Genomic DNA, 16,315 nt, shown 5'->3' on the forward strand with positions numbered 1-16,315 from the left:
AATTTGTGTGTATCAAACTGGGTAAAAGCGAAACTTAACATTTTATGTTACGACCTAGTGTTTACCGTTCTTTCTGTAGAGTAAGCTTTAAGTGAATTTTTGAGTGTATTTAAACAGTGTGATTTACAATCATATCACGGCTTCTAAGTCGGCTGGTTCTTAAATTAATGTGATTTTTGCAAGCATCACTCTAAGATTCATCTAATACTTAAAGCTGAAAACATCTCATTATTAGTTGATACATTCCAACTTTCTTGGCCCCTTCAAATACTGCAGATTTGCACAAAGGATGCGTTGCTGCGTCATGCCGATGCCCGTTGCCACTACATTTTGGCTGCAGTCGATGTCGACTCTTCTCATCTCTGTCGATAGCAATGACTTTTGTATTCTATTCCAACGTTAGGTAAATAGTAATATCTTAGGTTACCTCTAGGAGATCTACTACCTATCCCATACTTTGAAGTAGCATCTAATCCCTGGAAGCCTATTCTTTTTGGGTGGTGCACTGCGGATGGAATTGTCCACTGCTAATTTCTCACTGAAGGCCATACAATTGCGGCTGAGATATATCCATCTGATGCGATATAATAAAACCTGAAGGTATGTACGAAAAACTTTCAAAATGGACAGGGCTGGTGAACCGGTGGCAGGAAGGTTTCATTCACGTCGCCACAAAACCGATCCGCGAGAAAATGTGGACTTTAGAATGGAACGGAAGAGGGCCACTGTCTCATCCTGATGGCATTTCTTCAAGTGGTTAGTAGACAACCTCTTGCGAAATTGACAGTTGGGAAATAAAATTGGACAGAAAGGGACAATGGCTGAGACTAGCGTTTTTGTCCCACATAGACGAAACTCTAAAGTCTTTTTTGGATCTTCCGTCTCGGGAAAGTACGGACAATCGTAATGGTGATTATTTCAACAAATAAAATATTCCCAGGGGCTTTCTCAAATCTCTTCGTCTCCATAAAAAATCACTCGGAATTATCTAGTTACTTTATTATTTATAGCATGGCAATTAATTCATAGATTTCATTTCTTCTCTTAGTCTTATTAAGCATACTATCCCCGTGTTTTCTTTCATTTTATGGTTTTAACCACTAATTAATTGGCGTATTACTATCCCGGCCATCTAGCTGTTTTAAATCTCTATATAAATTTTATAAGTTTTTTTTAAAAAGGCCAACTTTTGTCTTTATCTTGGCGGTATTTTTAATGCTTCGTTAAGCGGATAGAGCATTTGCAACAGGTTCTTTTTTGCATAAATTTCGGTTCATAATCGTGATGACGGATGATTTTATCAGTGAAAAGATTAAGCTTCCTAGATGGTATAATTCGTGTAGAGAAGTACTACACTAATGAAGTACCTGCAGTTGTAAATAAGAATCTTCCGAAACGTTTCAGGCTTTGACATCGGGGTCGATGTGCTGGGGATCCATGAATCATCTACCAAAGCATTTCTGCGTTACACAGTCTCCCTTCTGGGTTATGGCTTTCACGGCGATATTCTTGAACCCAGTGAACGACTTCGGTGGCTTGGCCCCCCTCGATATGATATTGCTGGTAGGACTAAAACAAAATCTTTTGGCGTAATGCTTGTGCCACCTAAACCCTCCGTGATAATTTGTGCTTCGGCTGACTTTATCGCTTTTACTATTCATCACTCCTGCTAGGAGTGGACCTTGTTAAGGGAATTTTTTTGTTCTACTGTTATGATTCATGGTTTCATGATATTTGGAATTCTAATATTTGTATTTGATAAAGATCGTTTCTGCGTCTAATTTTGTGAGGAAATTTCAGATGGCAGATCCTCGTTCTTGATTTTGATTGCTTTGGCGAATTTGTAGCGCATTTGCTTAGATCCGAAACAGAATTTAAAGTTTGGGATGTCAGCGTTCTCTTCATTTTGGTGCTTAAAAAATTCCATCTAGCCTCGGAGTTACCGTAAGTTAAGAATGGTTTCGCCTACGAAATTATCTGCAAAACCTGTTTCGTCATTCAAATTCTGTCATTTTTAAATGTTCACGTTCACGTATACATGCGTTATCAATGGCTACGTGGCTGCTTTCCTTTAAGGCGCCATCAAATGGCTGAAATTGGCCTCCTACAAATGTCGCATTACTTACCTCCCATCAACTTCTTCCACTCCATTCGACGAAAACATCTGTGGTTCCTCGTGAGTCAAAAAATTGCAGTTCTGATTCATGCTACTTTGTAATAGTCACTTCCGGTTACAGCATACGGTTGTTGTCTGTTTAGCTTTTGTTGATTTCAATTACTTTGAGATTGATATGTGTGCCTGGTAGTTCGTTTACGTCCACATTCATCTCTTATTATCAATAATTGGTTTTCTTTGACAGCAAACCCCCCATCCTTCTGTTAATCAACTAAATGAAAAACTGGTCTTAGTAGATGTTATCTTTATAGAAGTCTATCATCCTGTCAGCGTTAGTGACACGCGTGTTTGCTACTTTCCTCTTCCCTTATTCCTGCTCCGACATAGGTGTCCGGTGTGCCTTAAGTTGGATAGAGATTACGAGGAGGCCACCCAGGCGGTTGAAGCGGACCAATCAAATAAGTCTGGTGAGGCGAGGCAGGCCGCCGGGCCCGCCACTCAACCACATCCTACCACCTCAAGCCTCATGGACCCTCCCAGCCTCTGCTCCCAGTCTCCACACTCTTGCTCGGCGCATCGTACGTCTTCACCACCTTTTTGTAAAACTTATTGGAAACGGGTTGTGATGATTAATTTACCAATGTAAAGCGGCGCTATCGCTCTCTAAGTTAGTTGATCTTTCACAGGCTTTTATTTTCAATCAGTAAATGATCTGTTTTTTTTTCTTAAATTTTGTGGCATCTTGTTTTGAGAATTCCTTTGACCAGAAAATCTCAATGGTAGTTATTGTTTTGGTAAAACAGTAGCAGTAGCGTCCCAGCTATCTCAGTGGTCTCATTACTCTAATTATTTCTTTTAAAAGGACCCGCGTCCTCAATTTCTATCGGTTACAATTCCGCATAGCTGTTTCATGTTTTGATGGCTAAAGCTCTATCGAAGAAATTACTGTACTATAGAACGTTTCCTGCAAAGGTCAGAAAGATTTATGGAGACGCTTAAATCTTATATATCGGGAAAGGAAGGGTTGGTTTAAATTTCTCGTGGTGCGACGATATCAGTACGAGAAGAATCAAATGAGTTTAACCGATTTGATTTACATCTTTGCAACAGTAGCTTAAATCGACCACTAGCTCTTAAGGTTGTTTATTCATACATTGGGCGGCTCATTCACATTGAGCATCAGAGAAGGGAGTAATCTCTTATGTTTTACTGAATAAATGCATTTGTGTATGCTTTGTTCTCTGCCTACAATGTAGGCACATGCTCCAAACGAAATTTTGGCAAGTCCTACCCTTTTGCTTAAAAGAGTGAGTACTTACCCTCCATTTATAAACTTCATTTGTTGCAGATTCCTAGCATAGTATGCCGCACCACTTTTTCACGATTTTATCAGATTATATTCTAAAAGCGCTTGCTTGCCTACATTCCCATTTTTCGGTTATGCCTGTGTCCAGTTACTATGCAAGTTCTTTATACTTTGGTGTTCTGACGCGATTAGGACTTTTTTTCAGTTCAGTAAGATAAATCACTATTATACTGGATTGGACAATGCTATGGTGTAAAAGCTTTTAGATTCACCTAGTTTTAAATCAGAATGTGCAGAGAAATTGGTAGCATGTATGTGATTTTATCATCACTATCGCTAATAAACTCTGCAGCTCAGGACGATTTGAACGTGGAAGAAGCGGCAGAGATGGTGGATGACCTGTTATTGGAGGTGACAGGAGCAGAAGGAGGTGAGGAGTGGGGTAGCGAGGAGAGAAAGCTGAAGGGTGGATGGCGAGTGATAACGGGAGACTTTGTGGCAGTTAACGCCTTCCTCATCTCCTGCCGCTGTGCCAAGTCACCTTTGGGCCCTGCACCCACCGCACACCTCGGCGACGGTTTCCTCGACCTCATCCTCGTGCACCAATGCTCACGGTTGCAGTACTTGCGCTATCTCTTCCACCTAACCAACCAACGCAAGGAGCGCCATTCACAGCACCTCCGCATGCCCTTCATCAAGGCGCACCGGGTGCGGGCTTTTCAATTCCAAGCCCTCAATCGCTATGGCGATCCCGTGGTTTACGAGGAGGCCGTAGGGGAGAATACTTCCGTCTGGTGTGTCGACGGGGAGATTCTGCGCAATCCCAACATCATTTGCTGGTGCATTCTCGTCCACTTCCCCTTACCTCCAGTCCTAATAGCACTAAGACCGGATTAGCCTGGTGTACTGGGTTGCACGATTGGTCGAGCTAATAACCTGGGCTAACACTCCACCGGCATACTTATAATACCAGAATATGGCACTGCCATTTGCGGAACTTTAAACATTGTAATTTGCCTCCACGATGTGGGCTTTGTGTTACTCCTGAGGACGCAATAAGACTTAGGCCTAGGCATAGGGCTAGAAGGTTTGATGGTATGATTGAAACCATATAAACACAGTGTGGTAAGCCGTAATGCGGTAGACTAAATCACTGGATCTCATGGCCTGTATGCTTCAAATTGGTAAACTACAATGATTTAAAGGATTTGTAGCGACGTATGTAGGATGTAAGGGGTGTGCATTATTTGAGTACCTTTTCGACAGCCCAATCAGGCCGTAGTTTAATGTGATTTACGTTTAAACTTTCGATAAGCACCATTTTTACGGTGGCTTTTTTAAAAATTATTTTAGTGTCCATCGTCAGCTGATTCGGATGTATGGCAGAGGCCCGGAGTTATAGCATGCTTCACTTTCTGGACACTTTCTTTTCTGAGCATTTTCTCTGCGCTGCCTGTGATATCATTCATATTTCATGTTTTCGGAAATCATTCACAGGTGAGATGATTTTGAGTTATCTGTAACAAAGAGAGGGTCTCTACGAATGTGTGATAACCGTATCACGGCTGCCCCACAGCCCTGATTCATCCTCAGGCACCATTGAATTATTTTATAATGCATGACTTCATTTGATTTTGGGGATGAGGTCATTTTACCGTTCCTATCTTATTTTGAATTTTGTAATCGCGCTTTAGGACTTGAAGGTAATCATAGGTTAGGCGTTTGTTTAAGAGATAGTTACACATCTTCGGTTGTTTGTTTTGCTGTAGTCAGACGTGATGTTTCAGAGGTCATCGGGCTGCTACTAAAGGAATGGTCAACAATTTGTCGTTCAATGGAGATGGTTTGAAAACTCAGCTAATGGCACTGCACAAAACCGAGATCATGTCAGGGAAGTTCCCCTCGCTGCCGATCTCTTCTTTCTGGTTCCAGTTCACATTGACCACACCTGCGGATGCGCATGCGCATGCTCAGACGTAAAAGAACGAGTGGTGTCCATTGCTTGCGTGTCTGTGACATTGTTTTTTATTATGGGACCCCAGATCCGATTTCGTGTTTTTGGGAGGTTCGTTGAAATGAGAAGAAACTTGGACGTCGCCTCAGTAAAAACAGATTAAATGCGTTGACTTAGTAGAATGCCAATACGTTGACGGGGATTTTTTGCCCACAATAACGTGCACATACGTTCACCTCCAGATTATTTGGGATTTGATCGACCTATGCTAACTACGTTATGTGAATAATGGGGCGGGTCGGACTTTTGCGAGTATTTTGAGGTGGGCGCCACGGCAGTCCTATTGGGGGGGTGGTCTAGCTCCTAGTCTCCCCCGAACTTGTAGTAAACCAGAGTAGCACAGCACGTAAGCGCCGTAGCGAAGAGTGAGAAGGCTGTTGGGGTGGCTCTGTGGCCATACCGAGCGGAGGGCGCAATCTGTTGGTTTTGATGTGCCCGCAACGTTCTGTGGGCGGTAGGGTCGAATATCAAACCACTGCATTTATGCCATACAACACCAAGTTAAAAGGATGTTAAATTCAAGTTACAAAAGCCTGGGTTGTGGTGTAAATATGTGTTAAGTGGAAGTCAAGCATGGTTTTTATTCGGTAGGTTTCCACAAGATAAAAAGGAGGAATACAGGAGTTCCAAAATATGCACATATTGCAGTCGTAATTTATTACAGCTTGAATATACTTTATTGCGCTTTGAAGACCTGTATTCGACAATGAAGATGTTGTCATGTAAATGGTTATCAAGTTAAAATTTTCATAGAAGTATTGCAATACTGCGTAAAATGGTGCATCAAGCCTAAGGGTTAAAAAACGTAATAACATCTTTCAAATAATCGAAGCGTTAATAAATACTTAAGCTGTCGTTTCGTTGCCACAGTAACACCGAAGGCAATTTTACAAAGTCCGCGTCAATGGCTGAAACTGGTAATGCGTGGTTTGCACTTAAAGTAGTGATTTTTGGCATCAGATGGCGTAGATCGTAGTCTAAGCAAGCTTTTTGTAGAGCAGGGAGTCCAGTACATAAAACTTGTTATGATGCATGAACTTCTTTACTGCAGTCTCATCTAATAATGAGCACTCGGATTCCTATGTCGTTTGCAATGAAAGACTCTAGTCGTTCTTTACTCAACCTTTGTCTTAAATGTATATTTGTAATTATGCTGCCACTTGCAGTTTTGTGATAGTTGCAACCGGTTCAGTAGCGTAACCAGCATTTTCTGCGATGCATTCAGCCGACCCAATCAAATTTTTCCATGACTTTAAAGAAGCTAATCTCAATAAATGTTAGGTCTTTATTGATTTGATTAACATCGTAAAAGTAGAATGATGCGGCAATTTAATTTACGAGGCCGGTTTTTTCCTTTATTAGTTATTTAAACCGGCAACATTTAAACGTTTCGAATGCTCACTGTTCAGATAAACGTTGTGATAAGGTGGATTGACGGTAGCTGTTTGCGACAGTTGAATAATCTACAACGTATCCCTTGTTTTTCTTGCACTTGTAGCTTTAATGAAATTTTGTCGCTTATTTGGTATCCAATACTGGTAGTTATTTAAAAACGTGTGATCACCAGAGGTTAATTAATTGAACACACGACCGTTTCGCGTACTGTATAACTACAATTCGAGAACTTAATTCATATAACGCTGATTTGTGAACAAATCAGTTGTTTCACAAATTCACACTAGTGGTCATATTTTGGTTTATTATAAGTCATTTAACATGACGTAAATGTATTTACCCAGTCATTGATGTTTTCTGATGGCTAAAGATGTTGTGATCAGTACTTAAGTGATAGTATCAATTCAAACTCATAAAAATGCTTTGTGTAGTCTTTTGATTCTTAATAATTGACTGCAAACGCGTGTGTTTAAAGCTGAATTGTAAAACCGGGAAAATGAAGGGGATGTCTTTTGCATTAGAAAGTTGAACAATCTGATGTTGAAGTTGAGAGGATTTTTCGGCCGGAAATTTTTACCAAAAGGCAGCATTGCAACAATTTTCTAGGATTATAATGCAAGATATACTTGGGTTTGGTTTAGTTGAAATGTCCAGAAGGTTTTTACTTCTGATTAAGCATTTATTGCAGTTTTAATGTATGGGAAGCTTTTTAGCAGAGGACAAAGGTGAACTTACTTTTTGTTACATCCGATCTGGCGACTGCGTATCTTTCATAGTTAAGGCAAAATGTGAGTCGAACAAGAATTTCGGGAGTTTTTAAATTTATTACTAGAGTGCTGGGTAATCGAACGATCATTGCCACTTCACATAACTGCTACTTGCTGACTATTTTTAACCTCAGATGTCCTTTAATTAACGTTTATTAGTGTGAGTTATTTGGCTGCAAACTGTGATATCAGCCTTTACTAGTGAGGAAGTGTGTAATCTAACGTTCGTGAATTGTTGCGAAATTAAACGTAGGAGGCTATTTGCTCTCTACTAGTTTCGATGAGCGGAAATTTTTCGAAGTTAGGGATCCTTAAGCATCATTTAAAACGTATTTTTAGGGTTTGCTGTGTTTTAGCTGGTCTGACAACTGGTGACTCTTCTCAGAGAACAGACATTCTTTTGGGTCCTTATGACGAGTTCATCAGCATCGAGCCGAACGGTGAAACTTACAAGGACGCTTTGAAGTTTGGCAATTTCGACCAAGTTCCAGAAGTCGAATTTGTGGATCCTCCTCCTAGTGTAGACCAAATGATTAGAAATCGCTTATTCCTAACGGGATACGATGCAAGTTCCTGGAAGGATGAGCACACGTCTTTTGTATTGACTGAATTTGTACCCGCAGATGGAGCTGATGTCATCTTTTTTAGCTTACTTCCAGATGGACATCTATACGTGGGTTCGGGATTTCCGACTTCTATTTTTCGAGATATCAACTACTTCATGCGCACTCATGAGGGTATGAATGTTGAAATTACATCAGAAAATTTTCCTTTAACCGTCCAAAATGGTTCAGTTTTGGGGCAGGGGATCGAAAGTCTGCTTCGAGTTATGTCAAACGTTTACGCACCTACATTTTTTGCCGACGAGACATGGCCCGACAGCATCAAAAATGACTTTGCCCTACATTTGCATCGTTTTATGTCTGCTCTTACGGATACACGGTGGAAGTTGAACTCAAAAACAGTGCTCTATATTCCAATGGAAGGCTTCAAGCACTCATTAGGTGAAGAAGCGAAAGATAAGGATCTAGTCGGGCGTCTTGAAATGGTAGTAATCCACTGGACACGACAAATTAAGGAAGTGCTTAGCTCACAAAGTGCTATTGATGATGATGAAGAAACTGGGCCCTTGGATGAAATTGAGTACTGGAGAAATCGTTGCGAAGATTTAATGGGCATCAGTAAACAACTAGATAATAAGAGCATTATGGAGATTGTACAAATTCTAACAATTGCAAAATCTTCCTACATCACTGCATTTATTCTGCTTTCGGAAGAAATAAAAAATACGTCTGCGGAGGCACAAGATAACCTAAAGTTTTTGGCCACAATGAAGGATGCCTGTATTTTTCTTTCTGATTTAACTCCAGCCCAAATCCCACCAATTCTACCTAAGATCATAAATCAAATACGTATGATATGGACCAACTCGAGGTTTTATAAATCAAGGGAGGTAATAACTGGTCTTTTTCGGAAGGTCTCGAATGAAATTGTTGTTCGATGCTGTAGCGTCATCTCATTAGACGAAATTTTCGCCGGAAGGGTGCGATCAGCATCTATTCGGCTCCAAGACTGCATCAGGTGCTGTGAGAAATATAAATCCACTTATGAGGATCTCAAGGTGATGCATTCCGAGCTTTCAGGAATACCATGGGACACGGAGGACGGAAGCATCTTTGCCCATATAGATGCCTTCATTCAGCGCTGCAGAGACTTACTCGAGGTAGGGCACTAAGTTTTGCTCTAGCTGGAGGACCGTTGTCTCTACACCGGCACCGGTATACAATCACATTAAGCGGATTTATTAAATTTACTTAATTATGTCTACTACTGCTGTTTATGGGTGCCTTTACCGTCTCCTTCATTAGCGTCAAATTTTATTCACAATGTGATTTTATATCTTACAAGCTTAACCCTTAAGATGCCTGCATATTTTGCATAACTCTAGATTTGTGAATGCCAGGCGGATTTCGGCCGATTTGAGGAGGGTAATAAGGCTGAAATGCCTATCTTCCAGGGCGCGAAAGGACCTGAGATAGAGCTTCTTCTCCTGCAAATCGAGGGCATGTTTGCTAAACTAATGACAAGCCTCAGTGAGAAGCGATCTGTCATTTTGGACGTCAAGGCCACCACATGGCATGACCAGTATAACCGCTTTTGCAGTGGTATTAAAGGTCTCGAAATTATGATGCAGAACGTTATCAATATGGCGTTTGAAACAGTCACAACAATTCAGCAAGGTGTAGAGATCCTTGATGTCTTTGCTCATCTCCAAAAACGCGAGGTTGGTGATTTTTTACTATCTGTTTGGCAAAAATAAGTGAATAGTTTACTTTATGGCATACTATAAGGATGCTCACTGGAAAAGAAAAAAGGAGATACTTTGGTCCCTTTTAAGTATGTAACGGTTTCCTTAATAAGGCTATTAATGTTGTTATAGGAGTCTAATCTGTTTTAAGGTAAGAACGAATTTTACTGTTCAATTTACTTCTACAATACCTTACTAAGCGAGCATGCATTATTTTTTAGAATTTTGTGCATTTTATTAATTTGTCTAGTTTAGCGGGTCTCTGTTGTACTGAAAGAAATACCCATTCCATTCAATTACAATTGAAGCTATTTTCAATTCTTTGCATTCTATAGAGATTTTGTGCTTATGCGGTGCCTATGCCCAATTTTCTGCACTTTAGGCCATCCGGAGGGCACTTGAGGTAAATACCCACGTGGTCGTGGATATGTTTCTTGATTGCGTTTCAAAGGTGAAACAGGAGATGGCTATGCGACCCTTCATGGGTCTGCCAAGACCACAAGAGCCGAAATCTGCCTTGAATGGGATCTTCTGGCGATTTCTGCGTCGCCGTCTCGATAGGAATATAAGCGTAGGCCACACAAGCATGCATCTGCCATTCCAGGTTAAACTAGATTGGTTTTGCGCCATATTTCTTCATTACAGCAACTCGATTTGGCATTTTTCGTTCCCGCAATTGCTAAAGTGCTAAAAGAACAGAGAAGCGTTTACGATCAAATATGCCTGAGCATTGAGGAAATGACGCGAAAGGTTTTTAACGAATTCATGAATAGCATTGAATATGTAAGTTTAGTATGTCTCATTCCTCCTTTAGGAATCCCTTTCATCATAAGAATAAATACTAGTTTTTATTTCTTCTTTACTGTCATATCAGTTCAATATACATGCACTTTATAAACTTTGAACTGTCAGATTATGAGCAAAAAATTTAAACTGTGTCTACCCGAGGATCACTATCAAGATTTGATTGACTTTTTATATTGCTTTTAAAGTTAAATTTGGCCTATGCTTACTACATTTATGTTACTTAAGAGTTACAAAAAAGATGAATCGATGATGATGAATCGAGATAAAACTCGGACGAAGGGACCTGGATAAATATACATGTTTAAACTACAGGAAAAGTTATTAAAAGTTCCCATGCACTGATAAATCTTATTTGATGCACAGATTTAGGGAAACTGTACCTAGAATTCCTAAAAATTAGAGCTAATTTTTGGGTCACTAAGGTACGTAGGAGGGGAAGCCTTCTGTGCTAATTGAGCTATTCGTTTTCGCACAGGACCCCCTGAAGTGCCTAGAAGTGCCGATTCTAATGCGCAGCACAATCAAGTCGGACCAACTGGAGGCAACATTTCCGGGAAGTATATTGCGCATAATCAATGAGTTAGACCACTGGGTGCTATTGGGGATTGAGGTGCCGCACTACGCGGTGGAGGCGCACCGACGTAAGTCAGAGTTGCGTCACCTGCGCGAGATCGTGCTAGTGATGGTGCGCGAATACAACCGCATCCTCAGCATCCTCAACTCTGAGGAGAAGGCCCTCTTCCATGAGCGCATTAAGATGCTCGACAAGAAGATCGCGCCCGGATTCGTCAAGATCCAGTGGCCTGTCAAGTCCATGGTCGAGTTCTTCGTCAACGACAGCCGCCTACAGATCTGCAACCTGCAGGGCAAGGTGGATGGATACAAGATGGCTAATGCAGATATTAGAGTTAATTGTGAGCTCATTGCCAAGACTCTCCTAATTAAGCTCGAGCCTGGAAGGATTTACGAAAACGATGATTTCAACCAGGAACAGGTAACGGCTGATTGCGTAATGCCCTTAAATATCGTGTATATTTGTTGTTAGTGATACAGAAATGATAGCATGGAGTAGAAATTTTGATACGTCAGAGGGAGTCTTACGAAATTTGCGGTGGTTACTTAACACAATTTTCGATTTTGCGCCCACCTCAAAGTACGTCAATACACTACCGCTAACCAAAGTATGATCTATTCATTGGATGAAAAGCAGCTCTGTTGTGTTAAAAATCTGCAAAAAATGTGCTAAAAATTATGCTACTAATATAATAACGTATCAGAGTCTTTCGTGAAATCATGAAGCTGGAGCCGTTTTTCTTCCTCCACTGAAAGCAGCTAGGTCAATTACAAAGCCTACAATACTTTGTGCATTGTCAATAGCCTTAACCGCGTCTGCGCATGAGTTTCTGATCTGATAGGTTTTGGATTTTCTGAGAATAAGAGACAAAACTTTTGGAATGCACTCGTGATTTGCTTATTTTTTTGTCAAATATGCAGTCCAACCACAGAGAGAGAACAGTGACGAAGCTGGTTGCGCTGCATCAGGACATTATTCATAAGATGTCACTGGTCAGGGATACTTTTGTTTCGGAAAATCCAGACGTCCAAGCGCGTTGGTACTCGTAAGTCTCTAGTTCTCCTTTGTTCTCACCTTACAATGCTAGAGCAATAAGACTTGTGTTCAAACCATCGTCATTAATAGATCTTTTTAACTGAGTTTTGCATAATTTTATTGGTGAAATCAGAGTGTTTACCAAGGTTTTAAAAAGCTTTCTGACAACGCGCTTCTACAACTTTTTGATCAGACCTACAAGTTCTTTAGGAGTTTTTTATCGCTTGTTAGTGTTGCAAAATGAGTTGAGCCACACCCACTGTGTTTGTGCAGATACACGGAGCGGATGGATCGCTATTGTCAAGAGGCATTTCGTCTGAACGTCAAATTCTCCCTAGGGGACCTCCGACGAGCCATCAATGGGGATGGGAGAAACGAACCCAATCCATTTTTTAAAATTCTTCTTAATTTGGACGGCTCCTCGCTAGTATTCACACCAACTATTCCTCAACTGACAGATGTCGTGATTTCTCTAGGCGATCAACTTATTGCAGCCCTTGCAAACATTCCCCGCCTGCCCGAGGTCTTAACCAAGAACAAGATCACTGGGACACCAGTATGTATTGGCATACCTTTAACTTCATAAACAGACGATTTCCGTTTCAAGCTCACGTTAAACGTGGAAGCAGTAACATCGATACTATAAGTTACTTTTTATTGATTTTAGTGTTAAGTATTTTCTGGTAATTTTACCGGCCTTACTTGAGGTTGAAGTTTCTCCAGTTCAAATTAATGCTTTACGAGGATTCACGTCAAACAGCATGTTGTGAGGCGTAAGAAACACTCGAAGTAGTCAGTTTATTCTCATAAAACAACATGGCAAAATCGTTTGCTAAAAATACACCTCTGGACATCTTCCTACAACTAAGTTGAATAGTGAATTTTCATACCTTAAAATGGGTGCATAAGCCAACTTACCACCTCTAAATGTTAAAGTTTAGAGCCGTTGATTATGTGAGCTCATTCTTGGTTACTTATGAAGTAGGAAATTGAAAACAGCTAAAGTTATAAGGGATTAAAAGTCATATTTGAATACGAGCTAAAGTAAACCTGAAATGAACCTGTACCTAATTAGGGGCCACAAGTCTGTTTTACGTTTAATTAATCTTTTAGCTGGAAATTTGGACCCACGACATGAAATACTAATCCGCCTTTTCTTTGATGCTTTTTTTAATGCAGAAGTATAACAATTCACAATGCATGCAATCTGATCACGAATAAAGTTCGCCAAGCAAACCTTGAATTTGCTTCCCTTCTAGCCAATTTAATGATAGCGTCATTCCAAATAATAACCCGACCATTTTTTCTTTAAAAAAAAACTCCAACTTACAAATAAAAAAGTTGGTGCATATATGTGGTAGTCATTTCAAGTGTATTTCTAGTCGATCGCTGCAATGGTTGAAGCAGACGAGGAGGTGATAAGGATTGAAGAGAGTATCAAACGCGGCATTATCGATATCGTCAAGCCGGTGCAAGACCCCCTGGGCCACTGGGATCAGTTTCGAGAGATTTGGGAGCAGCCTAAAGACGAGGTTATCAATCACTATCGAGAGATCAAACGGAGTGCCACTTCTATTAAAGCAGATATCGGTCGGTAGGTTGCGCCTAGCATACGTTTCTATCGTAACTTTTCTAAAGTCCACTAAGGCTAAAAGCATATTTGCATCAGTATTTTACAACAGTACAACAGCTTCTTCGTGGAATTTTGAATAAATCGTCAGATTTTGGTTTATGAAAAGTAAAAACGTTGCCATAAGTTTCTAATGCTTCAAGTTATTTCGATTACTACCGTTATGTTTCGACCATTTAAAGAACAGGCATACCTTAACTGTCTAGATCATTGCTTCATCAACTGTGGGAAATGGGGTATTTCAGTACCCGAATCAGTTTGCAAAGCAGTACATAATTATCACTATACTAAGTTTTCTTGTTGTAGGTTTACTGAAGTAACCAATAAGGTGTTGGATGCAGAGGCAATAGTGACGGTACGGTTTCTGCAGCTCGATTTCAGTCTCCTCAAGAATGCCATCGCAGCCCATTGCCGAGAGTGGCAAATGCGTTTAATAAACCTCCTTGTGGACATGACCGTCGAAAATCTCAGTGGAATTTATAAGTACATGAGCGAGATGACCAAGAGGTTAGTCTCATCAAATTTATCATTTCTAGCAGAATGAGGGCGCATCGAAGAGACTTATTGGAATTATTCTTGGCCCTTTTTACTCTGTTTTGGCATTCATTGAGTTTCTAAATCACCTGTGTAGACTGTCTCACGTTCCCGAGAATCTTACCAAACTTGTGGAGTCCATGGATCTATTAGAGAAAGTTTTCAATGAGAGGACAGAAATGGAGGATAAGTTCGCACCATTGGAGGAGCAATTTGCTATTTTGGATAAATGTGAGGTGACTTATAAGAACGAGGTGGCCACAAGGAGGATAAACCTTGTTTCGGACTGGATCATCTTCAAAGAAACTTTGGTCAACTGTGAAGAGGCGAGTCGTTTGCAAGTGTGGCTGTTAATCGAGATCGCATTGTAACAGTGTTTTTCAATCCATGCCGTCATGGGTACCTTGTCGAAGATGTTAAGCCAGTCAAATAAAAATATATTAGTCTACATGTCTCTAGGCGATATAAATTGGATTTTTTAATCATTTGACCTACTAGATCTACTCCTTCTAGAATTCTACGTTAAGAAGGGAAGGAAAATGAGTAGCTTATTGGGTGGAGCATTGGTAACAGAAATGTTGGCGTTGCAGATGATCCGCAGGACAAAAGAGAGATTTAAGCTTAACCTGCTGGCGGAATCGGAGAGGCTAAAAATGCGTATATCGGCTTTGCTGAGCGAGTTGCAGGCCAACGGCCACCACAACCTCGGTCCGCCGCCTGAGGAGGCGTTGGCAGCGTGCCAGGCTTTCCGCGACCGGCTTGCCGTAATGATGGAGAAGGAGAACGAGATCCGCAGTGGCCTCCTCATCTTCAAGATAGATCATCAACCCTGCAAAGAGTCCGCACTTGTACAGAAGGTCCGCACAACAGCTCCCAAATTTCATTTTGTATTATGGTCATTAATCGCACGCCTTGAACAAATATCTGGTTGGTTAATAAATACATCAGCAATCGCCGAATGTATTTCAACCAAGGGAATTCAACTGCTCAATTTTCATTTTTCTTAAATATTTTTCGGAAGGAGTTGGATATATTGGAACAAATATGGACTCTGAATAAAGAGTGGGAGGAGAACTGGATGGGGTGGAAGCATGGAAAATTCTCTGACCTGCAGACAGACGACATGGAAACACTTGCGACGGCGATGTTCCGAAAATTCACTCGCCTCGCTCGAGACAATAGAGTAAGTCATTCTCCTTTTGTATTATTTATTACCCAACATTTTGCAGTCGCAAATTAGATAAACCATCCTGGCAACAGGTTACAAAGTGCCCTTTCGCGCTTACTAAAGTGAGGCGCATTGACGATGGCATCGCCGTCAGAGTATTTATCGTGCTCTGCACTAGGAACTCCTTTTGCAAAAAACATTCATCTGAAAATTGAAAAGAAGCCAGCTAACATGGTTAATAAAAACTTCCCAGCCACAGTAATCACTACATCACAAGAATTTGATTGCTCTATTCCAGTAGGTGTAGTTGCCGTATTTTTCTACTTATCCATAATCTCTTCAAATGCAACAAAAGTGTCCCCTATCTCCCCAAGAATAATGCATCCTCCCCTCAGCAGCTTACTTGCATTTCAGTTCAATATATTAACGTACCCTTTCATTGCACAAATGATTACATGTAATGCATAAGGAACAGTGTACTATCTCAAAAATAGTGCTCTTGTCCATTACTGTACGGGAAAAAATCGGCAGCAACATGGCCATTTCGGCTGCAGAACATAAATATACTGATGTACTCTTGCGTAGGTAGCGGTTTAATAGGCTTTGCAACTTTTGGCAGGCTTTTGCTGGCCACCTGAAGCTCAAGAATTCTGCATTTCAG

The 16,315-nt window shown here is 40.7% G+C and overlaps 1 protein-coding gene across 1 annotated transcript in view; it reads left to right on the top strand. All coding sequences in view use genetic code 11, as the record gives it.

Annotated features, from left to right (window-relative positions):
• Window positions 1-16,315, top strand: part of EGR_01689 (Dynein heavy chain 2, axonemal) — a gene marked incomplete at both ends in the record, with an annotated part of 61,625 nt that overhangs the window by 10,990 nt on the left and 34,320 nt on the right. The window contains 18 exons of the mRNA XM_024490938.1: window positions 1,405-1,563; window positions 2,077-2,176; window positions 2,504-2,694; window positions 3,775-4,193; window positions 4,859-4,919; window positions 5,212-5,398; window positions 7,938-9,321; window positions 9,547-9,882; window positions 10,289-10,477; window positions 10,552-10,689; window positions 11,189-11,707; window positions 12,208-12,332; window positions 12,596-12,878; window positions 13,705-13,916; window positions 14,259-14,459; window positions 14,584-14,827; window positions 15,077-15,343; window positions 15,508-15,669. Of these exons, the coding sequence (XP_024354803.1) occupies window positions 1,405-1,563; window positions 2,077-2,176; window positions 2,504-2,694; window positions 3,775-4,193; window positions 4,859-4,919; window positions 5,212-5,398; window positions 7,938-9,321; window positions 9,547-9,882; window positions 10,289-10,477; window positions 10,552-10,689; window positions 11,189-11,707; window positions 12,208-12,332; window positions 12,596-12,878; window positions 13,705-13,916; window positions 14,259-14,459; window positions 14,584-14,827; window positions 15,077-15,343; window positions 15,508-15,669 (5,177 nt within the window). The remainder of the gene's footprint in view (window positions 1-1,404; window positions 1,564-2,076; window positions 2,177-2,503; window positions 2,695-3,774; window positions 4,194-4,858; window positions 4,920-5,211; window positions 5,399-7,937; window positions 9,322-9,546; window positions 9,883-10,288; window positions 10,478-10,551; window positions 10,690-11,188; window positions 11,708-12,207; window positions 12,333-12,595; window positions 12,879-13,704; window positions 13,917-14,258; window positions 14,460-14,583; window positions 14,828-15,076; window positions 15,344-15,507; window positions 15,670-16,315) is intronic.

The sequence above is a fragment of the Echinococcus granulosus genome, assembly GCF_000524195.1.
Source record: "Echinococcus granulosus chromosome Unknown EG_S00006, whole genome shotgun sequence".
NCBI classification, from domain to species: domain Eukaryota; kingdom Metazoa; phylum Platyhelminthes; class Cestoda; order Cyclophyllidea; family Taeniidae; genus Echinococcus; species Echinococcus granulosus.